This window comes from Chrysochloris asiatica, unplaced genomic scaffold (genome assembly GCF_000296735.1).
Source record: "Chrysochloris asiatica unplaced genomic scaffold, ChrAsi1.0 scaffold00168, whole genome shotgun sequence".
In the NCBI taxonomy this organism is placed as follows: Eukaryota; Metazoa; Chordata; class Mammalia; order Afrosoricida; family Chrysochloridae; genus Chrysochloris; species Chrysochloris asiatica.
The window spans coordinates 6,248,072-6,268,335 of NW_006408686.1; the positions used below are offsets into that span (position 1 = coordinate 6,248,072).

The following is a 20,264-nucleotide window of genomic DNA, read 5'->3' on the forward strand; positions in this document are numbered from 1 at the left end:
TTTGACATGAAAGCATGAATCTAGCAAATGTTTTGAATGATTCAGTTCTTGCGTCTTTTGCTTTCCTTTGCTGGTAACCAATTAAGCCTCTTTGATTTTTGTGCCCCCTGTGACATGATAGAATATCCCTGCACAATCGAAGAAAAAAGAGAAATTAGCAGTATTTGAAAAAGGATATGTAAATCTGTTGGCTATGTTAGTTCCATCAAATGTAAATTTTGATGTCACTAGTTTTTAAACAATCATTCAAACTTAAACTCTAAAAGTTTCATCAAAACCAGATATATATTTGCATGACGAATTTTTTTTTTTAAAAAAAGCTTTTATTGTGAATTGAGTAATAGTTTACATGGCAGGACACTGGTTTTACACTCAAACTGTTGTATTTTGTTTCATTGTAATGATTACAACCCCTCCAAGAGCCATCAGTTAACAATATTTGCCTCTATTCTTTCTTTGTGTGTGTGTGATGTACACAAAACCACTGAGGAATATATAATCATTTAAACAATCAAAGGGCACATTTTGCAAGCCAGCTTCCTGGCCGCCAGCACACAGCCATTCTCTTTCCGTGAGTCTAGAGTCCTCAGCTGCTCTATCTCTCCGTGCACTCTTCTCTGCCTCCATCTCTGGTGTCGCTGCTTCTCTGGTTAGGATCCCATGTTCTGCTCATGCTCTTACCTCTTGATGGTCTTAGGGTCCTTTGTTCCTGGAATGTAAGATTAACTACTCCCCCACTTTTGTTACACAGCTTCTACCTTTATAGTTACAGGCTGAAGACAGGCTTACAAGCTTTCTGTAATCGTATTTCCTGATATTTCTTTCTATCCCACTTAAATATCTATTTTACAATAGTAGCCAGGGGAAACCAATATCCACAAGACAGCGAAGCATCTTAACATTATTTCCCCTCTTTTACTCATTCAGACTATGCCTCGATCCCTGCATCACAAAGCCCTGTTGTTCCAAGGTTGAGTATACATCACTATTTACCTCTGTCCCATTTAGCCCACGCAAATCTACCTAAGTGTTCCCTACCTTTCTTATTTTTCCACCCCCTTTCCCTTTCTTGTGTTTTGACCTCCCCTTCCTTGTATATTGCCCTCCCCATCACCCGAGATATGATGTGACTATCCTGTAACAAGACAGGGATGTTTTAAAGGAAAATTTTTTAGTACTAAATTAAAAAAATTTTAATATAAGATTTAAGTTGTATGTCTAAACATGTATCAAAGAAATAGCAGGAGGAAGATGAGGTTTTTTGCTTCCTCTATGATTTAAAGCTTCAGAACCCCTATATAGGGGAGCTGTGAGTCAGAACCAACTTGATGTCACTTAATAACACCAACAACAACAGTCAAAGAAACACAGTATTCCCCCCACTTCATATTTGAAAGTGTCAATTGCTCTATTTAGTTATCCAAGTTACATATTATAATCATTCATTGTTATACATGTGAGTTTATTATTAATTTCAATCATAGAATAATAAGTGATACACTTGTAAATTGCTTAAAGGCAATGTTTCTCAGATTATATGAATACTAACAACAAAAATTAGACAGTAGAATTGATGTATTTGAGTTATGGTGGTGGAAGAGAATATTAAAAGTACCATGGACTGCCAAAAGAAGAAAAAAATCTGTGTTGGAAGAAGTACAGCCGTTCCGTTCCTTAGACGCCAGGATAGCCAGACTTCGTCTCTCATACTTCAGACATACTGTCAGGAAGACCAATTCCTGGGGAGACACATCATGCATGGTAAAGTGGAGGGTCAGCGAAAAAGATGAAGACCCCCAACGGGATGGATTGGCACAGTGGCAGTACTAATGGACTCAAATGTAACAAGTATTGTAAGGTTGGCGCAGGACGGGGCAATGTTTCATTCTGTTGTACATACAGTCGCTGTAAGTCAGTACTGACTCGATGGCACCTAACAACAAAACCAATAACAGAAATAACAAAACAAAATCATTTTGTAAAATCTATGTTGAATTACAACATTATTATTAGCATTATTAGTAAATGAGTGGAATCCCTTTTTAAAATTTTTTTCTTCTTTTCCTTTAATTATTACTTCATTTTTTTAAAGTGATTGATACAGGTTCATAAATACTTATATATTGTGTATTACAATATTGTAGTTAAGACACCAAAAAAAATCTGACAAAATTATTAACTAAAAAGGCATCAGAAGTAACTGCATGTGTAACATCTGTTAAGGAAACCTTCACGTGATTTATAGCTCAGTGCTTACTGTATAGAGCCACCATGCATTAGAAGGTTCAAAAGCAAATTAGCATAGAGTTTTAGCCTTGTAGGTATAGTGATGGCATCCTGGTGTGGCTCTCTAGGATCAGCACTGGACTGCTCATGGAAAGGTCAGTGGTTCAAACCCACCAGTAGTTCCTCCGAAACCCTCTACAGGATCACTTTGAGCTGGAACTGACTGGGTAGCACTTAACAACAGGTATTAGCTGGGCTTATAAAAAATGTTTTTGTTGTTATAACTAGCTACAAAGGTACATTTATAAAAAATAATAAATTTCTGTTGAAACACTGCACAAAAATTGTATAGACAATCATTTTGGTGTCACTACTGCTGGCTATGGGTCGGAATCAATGCGACAGCACTTAACAACCACAACTGTGGCAACATGGAATTCTGGTAGCGTAGTGGTTACGAGTTGGGCTGCTAATCTCAAGATCTGCAGTTTGAAACTACCAGCTGTTCAGCGGGAGAAAGATGAGGCTTTCTGCTCCCGTAAAGATTTGCAGCCTCGGAAACCCTGTACAGGGTCGCTATGGGTCGGAACCGACGCCACGGCACAAAACCACCACTCTGGCAGCATCACCGGTGCAGGGGAGGTCTTAGAAATTCCACAAGAAGAATTGTTACCCTTTTCAATGGCCACACAGCTGAGGATTCAGACAATCTCTCTTGGTCCACTTGAAAGGAAGACTACCAGAGGACTGAGGGACAGGATGAGTACTGGAGGGTTTCTGACCACCCCCTGGGACCTATTTGTCAATTTCTTCTAATGCCTCAGCATGCTTTTGGGTGACATACTCCCAGGTCCCACATTCTGAGTGGGCAGGATAAGTGTAATGGTCCCTTGGCGATTGCCAGATCCCAACAGGAGACAGGCAGGTATGGACAGTGAGGGGACCCAAGACAGACAGCAACAACACACATATAGCAGAAGAGAAACACAAAGAGACAGCAGTGGAGACAGTGTGACCAAGAGGGGAAGGAGAATCCAGTGGCAGACAGAGAAACTATCTAGAGAGACACAGGTGGACAATCTCTTCTCACGCCCACCTTCTTCCAGCCCCACGGAAAAACACCCAAAAGGACAAGCAGGCAGAAGCGCACCCCACACAGTGACCTCTTTCTTGGCATTTCCACAGAAGCAGCCAATCCCCCTTCAGCTCTGCCCACCTTCTCTCCTGCTGCTGGTCAAGCTCATTAAGCTGTTACCCTGGCCACAACTGAAGGCCCCACGCCCCAGGGAGGAAACCACTGAATAGGCGTCCCAGATCTCCGGCATCCCAAACCATCAATTAATATTAACAAGAGAAGATTCCCCCCCTCCCCAACATCAGCACTCAGTGGGTGCAGAGGCCCCACCCCCATGACTCAGGAGGTTAAAGGGCCTGGGGCCAGCCTGCAAGCCCAGAGTCTCCAGATGGCGTACGGCAGCAGGACAGTGACCATCCAGCTGGTGGACGAAGAAGCTGAAGATGGAGCTGGGGGCCCGAAGCTCTTCCGGGGCCAGAGATTCGAGGCAATCCGGGCAGCCTGCCTGGATGCAGGGATCCTGTTCCGAGACCCCTACTTCCTTGCTGGCCCTGATGCACTTGGCTATGACCAGCTGGGTCCAGACTCAGAGAAGGCCAAAGGGGTGGAATGGAAGAGACCCCAAGTAAAGTGGGGCTTCAGCTGGGACTGTTGGATCAGAGGGAGGCTGGGACTAGAGATCAGGATTCCTGGGCCCCAGGGAGGATGGAGCCCAGTTGGGACTCCTAGTCTAAGGGAGGAGGGGCAGACATTCCTAGTCTGAGGGAGAAGGGGTTTGGGGACCAGGACTCTTGGGTCTGAGGGAGGATGAGGCTGGCTGGGACTCCTAGTCTGAGGAAGGCTCTGAGGGAGAATGGAGTCACCGTGGGACCTGCTGGATCCAGGGAGGCCCAGGGAAGCCTAAAGTCTGCCCACGGACTTTAAAGGCCTTTCAAGAGTTGGAGGCCCTCATTACTAGGGAGCAAACAGAGGGCAAGAGGAGACCCAGGCGTCTGACCTCCCAGTTGCTCCTTCCCTCCCTAAGCCTGGAATCCTCTGTCATTCCCAGGAATTTTGCTCTGAGCCCCAGTTCATCTGTGAGGATATGAGTCGGACAGACGTGTGTCAGGGGAGCCTGGGTGAGCTCCTTGAAGCTATCTTGAATTCCAAACCCAGCAAGATGCAGCTAAGACCCTGACAACTCTGCTCCCTCATTCTCTCCTCTCTCTGTCCCTGGGTTTCCCCCTATCTGCTCCTCCATCTCCCCTTTATCTGACCCTTGGTTTCTCCCCTTTCTCTCCCTAGGTCTTCCCCTTCTCTACCCCTTGACCTTCCCTGTACCTCAGTCTCCTCCCTCGGTCCCCCTCACTCTATCCATGCCCAATCCTAGTCTTTCCTCCAAGGTAACTGCTGGTTTCTGGCGGCGGCTGCCTCCCTCACTCTGTACCCTCGACTTCTATACCGGGTGGTCCCCACTGGACAGAGTTTCCAAGATGGCTACGCCGGTGTCTTCCACTTCCAGGTAGGGCCATTTCCTCTGCCTGTACCTCGGTTTCCCCATAGTGACATGGATTTCATAGTTGACATTAACCTTTTGGAGCTGTAATGCTTGGGTTCTGGGATGAGCAACAAGAGGGTCAGGCGTGAGAGGTTGAGGCCCAGGCATGGGTGGAGGGTGGAAGCTGACCCATGGCCCCAGACTACCCCTTTTCCTGTCAGCTTTGGCAGTTTGGCCACTGGGTGGATGTCGTGGTGGATGACCGTCTGCCCGTGCGTGACGGGAAGCTGATGTTCGTGCGGTCCAAACAGCGGAACGAATTCTGGGCTCCACTACTGGAGAAGGCCTATGCCAAGTGAGGACCACCCCCTGAGGTGGTAATCCCAGGGACCAAATTGTATGGAACCCCCAGAGTCCCCTGGAACCCTAAAGCCCCCTGGAATCCCCCAAACACAGCTTCCTAATTACCTCACATACAACCCCAATTATCCCAAACATTATAACTCCTTAGGACTCCAATGTCACCCCAGCCCAAGGACCCCCAAATCTGGAACACCTCCCACTATTAACATTTCCCCCCAAGTTCCCGAGACCTATCCACCATCCATGATCCTTAAAGATCCAGAAATTACATTCTTCATTCCCTGGATTTAGCACATCTGAGATTTATTCCCTCAGGGATCAGATCATCTCTCCTGTCTACCTGGAAACACAAAGTACTCCCGAATATTGGGTGCGATCTCTGGGATCCTCATGTCTTTCTCGTTACCTATACTGTGGCTCTGAAATCCTGATTGCTGTTATTGTTAAGTGCCATCAAGTTGGTTCCGACTCACAGCGATCCTATATAAGGTTTCTAAGGAGTCGCTGGTGACTTTGAACCTTCAACCTTGTAGTTCAAATGACCAGTGCTTATCCTACAGTTCCATACCAAGACTCCTGAATATAGCCTCCATAACAGATTACCCACAAGTTGGACAGCTCCCAGGGATACAAACTTATAGACATCCCCAGGCGCTCAGAATCCTGGCATAGGTATTCTATAGCCCCCAGAGACTGCAAACCCAGTGGCTTCCAGACCGGCCCATAGTCTCCCACTTCAGGATCCCCAGGGGTTCCACATCAACCAAAACCCACACCTACTGCCATCCAGTTGATTCCAACTCATAGCCACCCTTTGTAGGGTTTCTGAGGCTGTGAATCTTTGTGGGAACAGAAAGCCTTCTCTTATTCCTGATGCATCACCCAATATGGCCCCTTAAGGGTACAACCAGAGGCCCGTCCAATCCCAAGGGGGTTGCCGGAGACTCTGTACCCAAGCCTCAGACTCTGTACCCGGACCTGGTCCCAAGGCTCCACGGCTCCTATGAGGTGATGCGTGGTGGCCACATGAACGAGGCCTTCGTGGACTTCACTGGCGGCATAGGCGAGGTGATCTACTTGAGGAAGGACACCCCAGGCCTCTTCTTTGCTCTTCGCCAAGCCCTGGCCAAGGAGTCCCTTGTCGGTGCCACTGCTCTGGTGAGAGTTGGGCTTCTCTGTGGGACCCCCACCAGGACCAGAGCATATTTGGGGGTGGCGTTCCTTCTTTTCTCAGCTTCAGCTGTTAGTTTATTGTCTCTCACAAGTCAACTAGAAATTCATTTGCTCTCATAAATTTGCTCTCATGTATGGCTTCAGGTACAGCTGGATCCAGGTGCTCAGAGGATGTTACGTGTGTATTTTTCTAATCTTAGTTCTCAGGCAGTCTTTACCTTCATGGCACAAGGGTGGCCCCAACAGCTGCAAGTACCTCCCTCCACCCCAGGAGTTTTGTTTTGTTTTTTTTAAAAAAGCACAAAAAAACCTCTTCTTGATCATTTTAGCTAAAGTCTCAGGATTGATTTTCCTGGACTCAGCTTGGGTCAAGTGCTCACCTCTGACCCACTCACATACTCATTCATTCATTACTTTATTTTGTAGTCAGTAACTAATTGCCTTTTCTCTCTGTTCTGTTAGTCCATCTCTTTCCTCTTGCCATTTACTTTTCTCGTATCTCTCTCTTTTCTCCCTTCTCTTTCACCCTCACTCACCAGCCCCAACACCTTCCCGGAACCCTGTGCCATTCTTATGGGTGTTTTCATGGCAGGAGGATGGGGGGCAGAGAGGAGCAGCCACCATCTTGTTCCCACACTGTGGCCTCATTGTACCCTGTCCTCCGCTCAGAGTGATCGGGGCGAATATCTTACGGATGATGGACTGGTGAAGGGACATGCATACTCAGTCACAGGCGTGCACAAGGTGACAACCCTCCCTGGGGAGGGGCTAGCAGGGTTGTCTAGCATGCCCTCTCCCCCCAACTAACAACGTCTCCTTCAGGTGTCTCTGGGCTTCACCAAGGTGCGGCTGCTGCGACTTCGGAATCCATGGGGCCGTGTCGAGTGGACAGGGGCCTGGAGTGACAGGTGGGACAGGTCTGGCTCAGGTGCGGGGAGGGTTAGCCCCACCCACCCATCTCTCACATCCACATCTCCCCAGCTGCCCACGTTGGGATGCAATCCCTGCTGAGTGGCGAGATACCCTGATGGTGAAAAAGGAGGATGGTGAGTTCTGGTGAGTTGGGCAAGGCATTGGCACCACCCATGGAAGGGGCTTGAAGTGACATAGAAATTAGGGGCCAGGTGTCCTCATAGGGAAGAACTGGCCATCTTATCATTACTGGTGGTGATTTGGGAGTTGGGTTCTATCTGGGGGAGTCGAGAGAGACCTATTAACATTAGAAGAATCTGAAAACAGTGGTGCAGTGGTGGAAAGTCCTGGTGGTCTGCTTCTATAAAGATTACAGCTAACAAATCCTATGGAACAGTGCTAATCTATCACACTGAGGTCATTATGACTCAGAATGAACTGCACGTCAACAGGCTTGGTTTTGGGTTTGGGCAGTTGAAGGGCATTGGGTCACATTCAGGGCAATGGAAGGAGATGACGGGGTTGCCATGAGTCAAAATCGACTTGTTTTTTATGTGTGATATTTAGGGCATTTCTTGAAACTTGGCAACATGGAAGGGCTGCAGGCTAGTTGTTAATTAAGTGAGTCTGAAAGGCTTGATGCTTGAAGGTTAGAGGCAATTTATCAATATTCAGCGGCAGTTTGTGGAACTTGGTGATTCGTTGGGCTGTTTCTGGAGCCTTAGATTTGGGAGAGATTGAGGACTCAGCAATTTATAGATTGTTTCTGGAGACGTGGCAACACTTGGCAGTAGTATGGGAATCTGGGCTGTTTCGTTCTTTGGGAGACCCTCCCTGGAATCTTGAGGTGTTTGGGGGAGCTGGGCAGGCCTGACCGCTGGCCACTGTCCAGGATGGAGCTGCAGGATTTCCTCCACCACTTCCACACGGTCCAGATTTGCTCACTGAGCCCAGAGGTGCTGGGCCCCACACCTGCTGGGGGCGGCTGGCACATCCACACTTTCCAAGGTCGCTGGGTTCGAGGCTTCAACTCTGGCGGGAGCCAACCTGGTGCTGGTGAGGCCTGGAGGGGATCCCTGTGAGGCATGGAGGGGACGGGTCGGGGTGCAGCTGGTTAGGTAATCCCATTTCCTTCTCCCTAACTAGAAACCTTCTGGACCAACCCTCAGTTTCGTCTGACGCTGTTGGAGCCAGATGAGGAAGAGGAAGATGATGATGAACAGGGGCCATGGGGGGGTTGGGGGGCACCAGGGGCACGGGGCCTGGCGCGGGGAGGCCGCATCCCCAAGTGCACTGTCCTCCTGTCCCTCATCCAACGAAACCGGCGACATCTGAGGGCCCGGGGCCTCACCTACCTCACTGTGGGCTTTCATGTATTCCAGGTGAGGTTCAGTTGCTGAGACCTGGGGAGTAGGGGGCAGAGAGGCACTTCAGGAAGATAGAGAGGGTGGGGAAGCCACGTTTCAGAGGGAAGAAGGACTGAGGATATCACAGGGAGACTCTGGGAGTCAGACAGAGATAGGATTGAGGACACAGAGCTCAGCGGGGAGGATCAGATAGGAGGTAAATGAGGGGTAGACTGGGAAGAAGGGAGAGGGAGGGGGCTCAGGTGAGGAAGGTTGGCAGGGTAGGGACTCTGAGGTGTAATCACCTCTCCGCCAGCCCCTGACTCCCTTTCTCCTTCTTCTTACAGATCCCAGAGGAGGTGGGTCCTAGATTTCAGTCCCTGATAACAAACAGCCCAGCGGGCTAGGACAACCAGCGCTGGTGGTGGAGGGGGCCCAGGGTTAGGGAGGTGGGGGCTGGGTGGAACGTGGTGGGCTTAGCGGGGAGTGGTCTGGGTTGGAGGGATGGGCTGGGGTAAACTAGGGGGGTCGTGGTCATGCCTGGACGCGCCCTCCTCCTGCTCGCTCCCCCAGCTACTGGGCCTCTGGGACTCTCCGTGCAGCCGCACGCTCCTGCCCAGATTGCTGCAAGCCGACCGCTCGCGCTTTTGCCCGCGCCGCGATGTGAGCCGCCGATGCCGCCTGCCGCCCGGCCACTACCTAGTGGTCCCGAGCGCGGCCAACGCCGGCGACGAGGCCGACTTCACGCTGCGTATCTTCTCCGAACGCAGCCACACGGCCGTGTGAGCCCCGCCCCGGTCCCCAACACGCAGAGACAGGACCTAGGGTCTCCAGCCCCGCTTCTGGGGTCCCCCGCCTTCTAATCCCGGGCCCCTAGACCCACCCCGCCCTGCGACCCTAGAGGTTGAGGCACCAGCCCCGCCCCTCTCGTTCTTTTGTAATTTGCAGGGAGATCGATGACGTCATCAGTGCCGACCTGCAGGTCCTCAAGGTGAGGGGCTGCTCTTGGAGGGGGAGACTGCAGGGGTCGGGTCCTCTGGATCACAACTAAACGCCCTTCACCCCACAGGCCCCCTATGTGCCCCTGGAGCTAGGCTTGGAGCAGCTGTTTCAGGAGCTTGCCGGAGAGGTAGGAAGAAGCCGGGCTGAGGGGGTCGCCCCAGCCTCTATCCTCTACCCACTGCCATTATGTGGATTCCAACTCACAGCCACCCTCTATAGGGTTTCATATAGGGTGGCACTGTACCATAGGTATTAGACTGCTAAACCGCAAGGTCTTTGGTTCAAGCCATCAAGTTACTCCTTGGAAACCCTACACAGGGCGGCTATGAGTTGAAAAGGACTCCACAGCACTTAACAAGAAGGGTTTCTGAGATTGAAATCTTTATAAGAGCATCTCCCATCTCTCTCCCTCAGAGCAGCTGGTGGGTTTGAACTTCGATCTTGCAGCTAGCAGTCCAATGTCTAACCCACTGTTACCAGGGTTTCTTCCCCTATCCTAGGCCTCATTTTGCTTTAGTGTCTCCCTCCTGCAGTGTGCTTGCTTCTCCTGTCCACCCCAGGGCCTTTGCTCAGTCTGTCCTTTGGGTCTGATAATGTCTCCTTTCCCCTCACACCTTTACCCAGGTGAGGCTCTGGAAGCCATCCCTGATGCCTTCGGAGCTGGGCTTCCCCGCCCAGTGCTCCTAGCCCTGACCACTCTGGGGATGGATGGGTTGTGAGCTGTCAATGGCTGTCCCTGCACTGGCCAGCACAGGGTGGGCCCATATCTCGTGTTGTGGGACTTCTGGAAAGACTGGCCCCACAACCCACCTCTCCCTGAGCAGGAGGAAGAACTCGGTGCCTCCCAGCTCCAGGTCTTAATAAGCATTGCCCTGGAACCTGGTGAGTTGTCCGTGTGTCTGCATGTGTATTAGGGGCTGGGGGTGGTCTTGGCCAGGGGCCCTTACAACCAGATCTGGGCCCCGTTGGCGCCCCATGTGGCCTGGTAGTCAGACCACATGCAGGACCGGTGGCCAGGATCACAGCACCCGAAGGTCTGCTTCCTCCAGTGAGAGGTTAGGAATGGAGCTGCAGTGAGCAGACTCAAACCACTGTTGGTTCAACTTTGTGCCTCGGTTCCCCCATCTCTAAAACAAGAGACTTGATGCCTCGATGGTGGCCAGTTCCCAGGAAATGCTGGTTTTAGAGACTGATCTTTTCCTAGTCAGGGCCTACACCCGGACCCCTGGAGAGATTGGGCTCAGGACCTGTGAGCAGCTGCTGCAGTGTTTTGGGGTACAGAAGGCAGTGCCTGGGGCTGGGGGGGATGGTTGAGGCCTCTGCTCCCCACCAGGAACTACAAGTAACTAGACATCCTCTCACTAGCACGGGGGAAGCCTGACCCTGCACCACTTCCAGCAGCTCTGGGGCCGCCTCCAGGAGTGGCAGGTAAGGTGGGCCCAGGTGGGACTGCCTCCTTCTGGAGGGAGGGGGCCCCAGGGCCCAAGCAGGAGCGGGATATTCTCACTCCAGCCACCTCTGATCCTGGGGAACTTGGACACGTTACCATTTTAGACTGAGAAACAGAGGCCCAAAGTGGCCCAAGTGCTTGCCGGGGAACAGAAAGGGGAGAGGGAGCTGTGGATCTTCTTCCAGCTCTCAGAGGCCTGGGGACGGGGTGGGCAGGACTGGGCCCTGATCCGGACCTCCCCTGCCTAGGCCACATTTGACAAGTTCGATGAGGATGCCTCGGGAACCATGAACTCCTATGAGCTGAGGCTGGCGCTGAAGGCAGCAGGTGTGGACTGAGGCCCTAGGGGGCTGAGGAATACTGGGGAGCCGCTGGGTGGGTTCCTACCACCAGCCTGTGGTTAGCAGCCCAGCACTTAACCAGTGTGTCACCAGGGTCCCTTAATGACACTCAGCACTTGTAAATAGGGCAGGATGGGGGCAAAAGCAAGGTTTAAGGTGCAGTGGAAGTTCATGGATTACCCCGTGATCTGTCCATCTGGGGATGTGGGGTGTCCCGAGAATCATCTGTGATCTTCAAGGAGTCAAAAGCCACCATTTGAGGCTTTTAAGTATAGGATAAACACTGGACTGCTAACCACAAAGTTGGCAGTTCAAACCCACCAGTAGCTCCTAGGGAGAAAGATGAGGCTCTTTGACCTGTAGATTATCTTGGAAAGCCTCCATAAGGTTCTGGTCCCTGAGTTGGAGTTGACTTGTTTGTTGGCAGTGGGTTTGATACTGAGATTTCAAAGGCGCCTTCCCTGGGTTAGGCGTTGAGCAAGGTCGTAAGATCCAACTCCCCCAGAGAAAGATGAGGCTGTCTGCTCCTGTAGGTTTCGTTGTTTGGAAATCCTTTGGAGCAGTCTAGTCAGGGTCCAGATGGATGGGATGCCAATGGGCTTGGTTTGGGTTTCCTGAGATTCCACATCAGGGATGATTTTGAAGTGTTATAAATCACCTCAGATATAAAATAGAGCAATTGAGTCTGTGGGGCCTGCAGAGAAGCGTTGTACAGTTAGAAGGTACGGTGGTCTTGACTCACACGGTTCCAATCTTCACAGTCCTACAGGGTCAGGCCTGTCCACTAAGGATGAGGGCCCCAGGTCCACAGAAGTGAAGGGGATTGCTTGTGCTCACACAGCTGGACTGGGCTAGAGCCCCCACACTGATGAGGGTGGCATAGGCCTGTGCTTTTTCCTGGGGAATTGGGGTATAAGGCTGAGGTGGGACTCACAGGGGGGCTCCTCCCAGGCTTTCATCTCAACAACCAGCTGACCCAGGTCCTCACTAGCCGCTACAGAGACAGCCGTCTGCGTGTGGACTTGGAGCGCTTTGTATCCTGTGCAGCCCAGCTCACCTGCATCTTCCGTGAGTGCCTCCCCGCTACCCCCACCCTGGTACGGTGGGCAGGCAGAGGCCAGGGCCAGAGAGGAGTACGGAGCTCATCCTGTCCCTCTCCGCACAGGTCACTGCAGCCGGTACCTAGATGGGGGTGAGGGGGTTGTCTGCCTGACCCACAGACAGGTGAGCCAGGGCTGCAGGGACAGAGAGGGTGGCTCTGGGAGGGTAGGTGGGGAGATCCTGCCTGGAACCCTGTTTCATTTCTCCCCCAGTGGATGGAGGTGGCCACCTTCTCCTAGCTCTCAGGAACCTGCACCTGCTGCTCCCAGCCCTGGCCCAGGGCTTCCTCTACCGGGGGAGGGCTGCGGCCTGGCAGAACCACCTCTCCAGCCTGTCTGCCTCCCTGCTGAGTCCCAGGTTCTGAGGCTCCAATATCACGTGGTTTGGAGTCAGAACATGCATGGGGCGACACTGAGACCGCCATCCAGGCCCCCTCCACTGTGCAGACATCCCAGTTACCCCACGCTGGGGTCCCACATTGGGAGAACAGGGACAGGGGCCTGCCACTCCCTGACTCACCAAGGGAAAAGTGGAGGACAGAGATGGGAGAGAGACAGAAGAGACAGAGAGGATGCTTTCGGAATCCGTCTTAAAAATATTACATGTTTTATTATCCTGTCCCCAGAAGGGTGGTTTATCCAGAAACCAAGAAAAAAAATAATAATCGATCAGAATAAGCTCAACAAAAACAAAACAAAAAAACGATGAGAGAAATAAACAAGGGAGCAAACCCATCAACTACCAGGCAGCCAGGCCACCCTCCTGGTGAGGGGAGTCTGAGAAGCGCCCAACAGCAGCCAAGAGTGGGAAGCCGGCAGGGGTGTGGGAGGAGCAAGTCAGCTATGTCTTCATTAGGAGAGCCACCAAGGCCCACAGGCAGACGTTGCTAGGTGAATATATATTTATATAATAAATCCGTAAGTTAAGAAAGTACATAGTCATTCTCTGAAAGTTTTTCTTTCTTTCTTTCTTTCTTTTTTTTTTTTTAATAGTTTTTCTTTGCTTGTGTGTGTGGATTTGCCTTTTTTTTTTGGTCCTTAGTAAATCTGAAAGAGAAGCGAGTCCAGAAAAGCAAAGCCAGGGCTGGTGGGGGTGAGCAGTGACCCCACCCCCCTTTACTGCCACAGGGGAGGGGGCGCTCAGTTGTGCCCCCCACCTCCAGGCAATCACAAATGATTGAGAGAGGAGGAGGCTGTGGCGGGGGTACCCTTTCCCGTCGGTAACTGTGGACCCATCACAGGACCTGGGCTCCCGGACAAGGCACATAGGGCTTCGGCCTAGATGTAGGAGGCCTTGAAGGGACCTCAGGGCCAGAGAGGGGACCCGGGAATGGAGGGGCCTCCTCGGGACACAAGGGGACCCCATTGTTCTCTCCACTGAGTTTAAAAACAAAAATAAAAAAAACCCAAACCCCCACACATCATAAGTATTTTCCAGACCAGCAGCGCTGACCCCAATGGTCTCGCTCACCCCACCAGGGGAGGGGAAGACCCTACAGGCCAAGCAACCAAGAGAGGAGAGTGCCTGGTCCCACCCGCCCTGCGCCCCCTCCCCGGAAAGACTGACAGAGAGCGCTTTGCATAGATACAGAGTCAGAGGAGACGGCTACGGGGTACCCCACAGGGGAAGGTACAAGGGCTCCCCCAGCCCCTCCGGGAGGCCGTGAGGAAGGGTTTGGTCAGGGTTTCTCCGGTGGGGACCTCACAGGTCGCTCTCGCCATACAGGGCTGTGGAGAAGGACTTGTAGTCGAGGGCGCCTGGCACAGCGTCAGGCCCCTGGTAGGGTGCCATGCGGGCGATGCAGTACTCGGCCTGGTCGGGGGGCAGCTCTCGCCGCAGCTCCTCGGCTGTGATGAAGTTCTGGGGGGTGGGGAGAGGACAGGCCGGATGCTGAGACACCACCCACCATGCATGCACCCAGTCCCCGCTGCAGCTGCTGAGGAGTGCACTTACCTTGTCCCCTGCCAGGACCTTGAAGGAGGCGATGACTTGGTCAGCCGTGTCTGTGTCTGTAGTCTCCCGAGACATGAAGTCAATGAAGGCTTGGAAGGTCACCAGGCCACTGTGGTTGGGGTCAACCACACTCATGATGCGGTTGAACTCGGCATCGCCCTGTGAGGTGGGAGTGGGGACGGGGAAGGTGGCAGTTAGTGGAGCAAGACAGCCAGGTCCAGTGGAGAGTGGCCCTGACCCTGTTGTCAGCCAGCCTCGCCTGTCCTGTGCTCCCTAACAGTGGGCCAGAGGCTGCCCCTCTGCTTCCTCCCATCCCAGGTCCTTTGGGAAAAGGGGAGTTGGGTGTGGATCAAACAGGTCTACTGCTCCTCAGCCCTAGGCTCAAGAGTTAGTTCTGGAGGGCAGAGGGAGAGAGAGAGAGAAAGAGAGAGGGAGAGGACCGGGAGGAGGGCCCGCCTTCTTGGAGATCTAGGAGAGGAGACAGCACAGGGAAGGTTCAGAGGGGACCAGCCCGCAGATGCAGCAAAGGAGGAGGGGGCCAAGCTGGGCCTCTGGTCAGGGCTGTCCCCGGAACACGGAGACTCTGGAGGCGGAGGGGTGGCAGGAGGGGTGGCGGTGAGCTGGGGGAGGCAGGGACGCATACCAGGCTGTATCCTGTGGAGATAAGCAGAGCCCTGAAGTCGTCAGCGTCCATGCTGCCTGTCTGCTTCTGCTCCAAGGACGAGGGCAGCAGGGGGGCCCGCCCATGCGCACAGCAGGGGAGACAGAGGAGGCCCCGAGAGACCAGGTAAAGGGGAAGGTGTCCAGAGAGACACGGGACAGGGAGTAGGCCGAGAGCCAGTGACATGGGACACACAGTGGCAGGGGTGGAATGGCGAGAAGGTGGGAAAGAAAGAGAGAAAAGGAGAGAGAAGAGCGGTTAATGTCGAGTCTGCTGGGGCCCTGGGGTGCGCGTACCTGCCGGTCATTTTCCACGTCGTAGCCCAGGCTGATGAGGCAGGCCTTGAACTCCTCGGGCCCCAGCGCCCCGCCATGGTCCTGGGGGGCCATCCCAATGGAGGTGTACGGGCCAGGCAGGCGAGAGCAGCGGGGAGGGGGCCCGAGTCACATGCAGAGGGGCAGGGGAAGGGGACACACAGGGAAGGGAAACACACAGTTAGAGGATGACGTGGACAAGGAGGGGTGGAGGTGGTGTGAAGGAGATCTCGCCCCTTTCCTCTGGCTTCTGCTTCCAAGGCGGCCTTCGGGACAGTCGGAGCCTCCCTGCCCACCTATGCTGGTGGGGGCTGACGTAGGACTGAAAGTGGAGGCTCAGGGCTTGTGGGGGTCTAGGTGGGGCCTCTCCTGGCACTCGAATCCTGCTGGGGATGCACGGGGCCCGGCCCGAGTGGAGAGCTGAGTTTGCACACTCACACCAATGGAGGCAGGGTTGACACACCAGCTCAGCAGAGTGGGTTAGACAGGAGCTAGCACTGGGGTTCAGGACCCTCTGAGGGGCCTATGGTATTGCAGGTCTAGAACTGCCAGACCACACCAGAAGCTGTAGGAGCTGAGCCTGTACCTCTGCCACCCCCTCCCCCCCAGGTGGACAGAAGGAGCAGACAAATGCAAAGACGAGAGGGCAGGGCAGGAGACGGCAGGGCAGGAGACGAAGGTGACATGGGGAGGGAGCGGGGAGGCCTGGGGGAGGGAGCTCACCTTATCAAAGTGGTTGAAGGACGCCCGGAACTCTTGCATCTGCTCCTGGCTAATGCCCTTAGCGTCTCGGGTGAGAATCTGGTTCTCCACCTCGTTGATGGTGCGCGCGATGGTGGTGAGCAGCTGTTCCCAGCCCACACGGATGTGCTGGTAGGAGACAGGGCATGGCTGCTTGCTGGGCCCAGTTTCTGGGAGCGATGGGGCCACAGCTGAGGGGTCAACAGGGGGTGCTGTGCTGGACCCTCCCCAGCCCTGACCCAGTCCCATGCTCTCCTGTGCAGTGGACAAGTGGTGAAGCCCACATCTGACAGCACCTGCTCTCCTGGTCTCTGGCCCACAAGCAGGAATGCTGTTGCAGGAGTTCATACCCCATGATTGACGCAGGAGAGAAGCTGACCCTGAGACTCCCGAGAGGTCTGCTCTAAGCGGGAGAGACCACCCCAGTCCTGGGGCACTGCTCTAAGCGGGAGAGACCACCCCACTCCTGGGGCACTTCTCTAAGCGGGAGAGACCACCCCAGTCCTGGGGCACTGCTCTAAGCGGGAGAGACCACCCCAATCCTGGGGCACTACTCTAAGCGGGAGAGACCACCCCAGTCCTGGGGCACTGCTCTAAGTGGGAGAGACCACCCCAATCCTGGGGCACTGGCAGATAGTCCCACCGTGGACAAGTTTAAGCTGACAGTGATATCCACTCGATGGCAAAACTCTTACAAACTAACAGTTGGCTCTTAGGAGCTGGAAGGCTGGGCTTGCTCCAAGGGATGCAGCGTCAGGGCAATGGGGAGGGGTTGGCGGGAAAGCAGTGTTCTGCCGTGTGCCCAGGCCGTGGTGGTTAGGGTTAGGAGGTGGTGGCGGGAAAGCAGTGTTCTGCTGTGTGGGCAGGCGTGCGCCCAGGCCGTGGCGGTACCTCCATGGTGTAGTTGGTGTGCTTGTTGTCGAAGATGAGCGCCTCCTGGATGAGCTGGTGCTGTTGCTCCAGCAGGTCCTGGTTGGGCTTATAGTCCACAATGCTCCGCTCATACTGCTTCAGATGGCTCAGCTGGTCCTCCAGGGTCCCGTTCATTTCAATGGAGATACGCCCAATTTCCTGCAGCGGGTACCACAGGGGCAGGGATGAGGTGAGGTGGGACAGGCCGGAGGAGGCCTCCAGTGGTTGCCCACATGGTCCCCCACCTGGGAGGCCTGCTGCTCTCAGCGGGTCCCTCAGTGCTGCCCTATAGTGGGAAAAGCAGCCACAGTGCAGTGCCAAGTGCACGACCTGCTTGTGACTGGCTGAATCCAGTAAGAGGAGTCAGGAGCTGATTCCAGAGCCTGTATTCCTGACTCCCTTGGCTGTGAGGTAAGCACTGGGCTGTGGGTGGGCCTGCCTGGTACCTACCACATGGCTCACACTGCTCCCTGTCAGCACAGGGTCTGTGATTGAGTGTGCTGGGGTCCCTGCTCTGACCAACAGTGCCCACAGAGGCCCACACAGAGCAGAGTCGTTATTTCCACCCCACTTGGAGGGCCTGCTCAGCATCGCCAGCCAGGGGCAGAACTGAAGCTCAAACTCCCCAGCCCATCTTCCCTCTTGATGGCACATAATCTTGCAGATGCTCCTAACCCACTGAAACCGTCCAGTCCACTGGTCCCAGGGCCACTCCTGTGGGCACCTCCCTCCTACAACTCAGCCCTGCGGTGCTGCTGGGCTCAGCGGGCAAGCCTTGCCTCCATCTTGGTCTGGATCCAGGGGCCCATGATGTTGGCCTGGCTGGCAAACTGGCGGCGGAGGTGCTCGTTGGATTGTTGCTTGGTTTGCTCCTCTAGGAGGGCGTGGTCTCGCTTTGGCACCAGCTGCTGCACCTGGGGGGTGGGGGAAGGACGTGCGGTCAGGGGCGCCCCCCATTGGCCCTGTCCCAGCCCCTCTGGCTGCTGGGCCCCAGCCCACCTTCTCCCATTTGGAGTTGATGATCTGGGGGGTGACGGTGGTGTAGGGGTTGCTGCCTAACAGCTTGATGTGGTTGCTCTCGGCGATCCTCTGGGCCTCCTTGTGAATGGCCAGGATGGCCTCCCGCTCCTTGTCGGCGTCTGGCAGGGTGGATTTGAACTGGTCGTGGGCTGAGATCAGGCCCTCGATCTCCTCGATAGTGTGGACAATGAACATGTCTTGCAGGTCCTCCATGGCGCTCTCCATCCAGTTGTTGAAGGGGGCGGCCCGCTTGGCATACTCCAGGTGCAGCTGGTCAATGGTCTCCAGCTGCTTCTCTGTTTTCTGGGGGGAGAAGGGGGCGGAGGGGGTGTCGTCAGTGGGCAGAGGCGGCAGGGAAGGCTCTATGGTACACCCCCCTCCCTGGCCCCGAGGCTCTGGGGGTCCTCTCCCACCTTACCTCCAGGGCTTCCCTACGACTGTGGGTCAGAGAGCCCAGGGCATCCCATTGGTCACAGATCTTCTGGCAGCGTGTGTTAACATTGTGGGAGTCGTAGTAATCCAGTTCACTGGGGGAGGTGGGGGCAGAAAGTCAGGAGGAGACCCCAGAGTCCAAGGACGTGGTGCAGGGGGGGACAGACAAGGACGTCAGTTAGTGACCAACAGTCCTGCTGCGGCCCACGACACCCTGAGGGGCTGGAGGGCGCAGGGCTCCTCCTGCAAATCCCAACCCTATCAGCTGTGCCCCTGAGCTCTGGCTGATACGGAAGCTGCTCCGTAATATAAAGACCATCTAGCAGAGTGAGGTTAGAGTTCTGGCTCTATCGTTTTCTAGCTGTGGGTCTCCCTGGGTGGGGGAATTCCCTACTCTGGAGACCTCAAGTTTTCTCAACTGTGAAATGGGGAGAGCATTATCATAGGGAGCAAATTACTCAGTGTCTGCACAGTGGTGAGAACAGTCCTCAGTACCCAGTAAGTAAAAGAACAATAGCTATTTATTAAGGTTGTGCGTTTATTTTAATGAATATTACAAAAACGATATAGCTAACCTACAAACTATGATTCTTTAGCCTCATTCTAAGCAATCAATGACATGTTTCAAACAAAATGTCAAAGACAAAGCATGTGTAAGGTAAAACAGTGGTATACTGTTGCTGATAGTCACCGTCCAGTCCTGCCCAAGCCTTGGCCTTTTGGAAGCGGATTGCCAGCCTATCTCCTGAAGGCTTCTGGGTGGGTTTGAACTGCTGACCTTTAGGCTAGTAAGTCAAGCCACTTCACCACTTGCACTACCTAGACAGTGGTAAAGGAGATCCTTTACCACTGGTCCCCCTAGCCCACACCCCCACTGGAACACTTTCAGTGCCTGGGTCCTAGCGTCATACTAGGGATGGGGGTGGGAGGTGGAGAACACCTTTGGGGAGGAATGCCACAGACAAGGTGCCAGGGAGTATAGGGGAGAGCAAGCAGGACTAGGGGAGACGAGTCAGGCTGTGCTCCACAGTGGGACCAGAGACCTCGGCTCCGTGCTTCTCTCCGCCACGGCCTAGCTGTGTGACCCTGGGCAAGCTCCTTGGCTCTCTGTGGCTCGGCTGCCCCTTGGTACAGGACTTGGCACAAGTAGAGCACTGAGGGCTTTGTGAGTCTTTGTTGTCGATGACAATCAAGGTCCTGGGCAGCCCCTGCACCCTGTGACCATGCTAGGTCCATCCCAAGATACTCCCTATTTCTGTCCTCCAGGACTACTGTCCAGAAAGCTCTATGAATGACAGCCAAGGTCCTAGCTCAGGCTCTCGGGCTTCAAGTGGGAGGGAAATTAACTCTAGTCTAGAACATATTACCAGTTGGTTTCTTACCAGCTTCCAGGCGCTCCCCCAGGAAACTGGGAAACCCGCCCTTTTCCCACCATAAACCTTGAGGACTCTTTGCATGTGTAGGCCACAAGCCTCAGCCTGGGTGTGCCCATGGGCAAGGACCTGATTTTGGGAGAGGCAAGGACCTGATTTTGGGAGAGGCTGTAGGACCCAAAGGGAGGACCCCAACAATGTTCAGTTGGGGCACTGAGGTTCCCAGGCCTCTAAAGTCACATGGGGACCCGCCCCCCAGCAGCGGCAGACAGCGGGAAGTGTGTGTCGGGAAGGAAACAGGCCCAGCCAGTATGGAGCTCCCTCGGGCCTCACAGCTGGGCCCCAGCTCTGGAGGCCCTAGCAGAGCTCAGGACGACTGTGGTGGTGATGGG

The 20,264-nt window shown here is 53.8% G+C and overlaps 2 protein-coding genes across 5 annotated transcripts in view; one reads left to right on the forward strand and one right to left on the reverse strand.

The window, feature by feature from the left end:
• The first annotated feature begins 3,689 nt into the window (after positions 1–3,689).
• CAPN12 (calpain 12) lies at positions 3,690–12,705 on the forward strand. Its single transcript, XM_006871452.1, has 21 exons — positions 3,690–3,926; positions 4,350–4,419; positions 4,684–4,802; positions 5,000–5,133; positions 6,131–6,299; positions 6,984–7,058; positions 7,137–7,222; positions 7,296–7,370; positions 8,119–8,282; positions 8,373–8,608; positions 8,920–8,931; positions 9,146–9,354; positions 9,521–9,563; positions 9,642–9,701; positions 10,399–10,456; positions 10,779–10,849; positions 10,940–11,002; positions 11,273–11,351; positions 12,317–12,433; positions 12,531–12,589; positions 12,679–12,705. The coding sequence occupies exons 1-21, from the start codon at positions 3,690–3,692 to the stop codon at positions 12,703–12,705; spliced, it is 2,163 nt and encodes a 720-aa protein (XP_006871514.1).
• Positions 12,706–14,101: 1,396 nt separating this feature from the next.
• Positions 14,102–20,264, reverse strand: part of ACTN4 (actinin, alpha 4) — a 75,417-nt gene continuing 69,254 nt past the window's right edge. For 2 of the 4 annotated variants that reach the window (XM_006871455.1, XM_006871456.1), the window contains exons 13-20: positions 18,486–18,594; positions 18,047–18,370; positions 17,827–17,961; positions 17,027–17,206; positions 16,118–16,264; positions 15,063–15,128; positions 14,420–14,578; positions 14,168–14,326 (exon numbers count right to left, since the gene is read on the reverse strand). In XM_006871455.1, the coding sequence (XP_006871517.1) occupies positions 14,168–14,326; positions 14,420–14,578; positions 15,063–15,128; positions 16,118–16,264; positions 17,027–17,206; positions 17,827–17,961; positions 18,047–18,370; positions 18,486–18,594 (1,279 nt within the window). Of the gene's footprint in view, positions 14,327–14,419; positions 14,579–15,062; positions 15,129–15,376; positions 15,458–16,117; positions 16,265–17,026; positions 17,207–17,826; positions 17,962–18,046; positions 18,371–18,485; positions 18,595–20,264 lie in introns of all 4 variants that reach the window. The other 2 variants (XM_006871453.1, XM_006871454.1) reach the window with 2 other exon arrangements.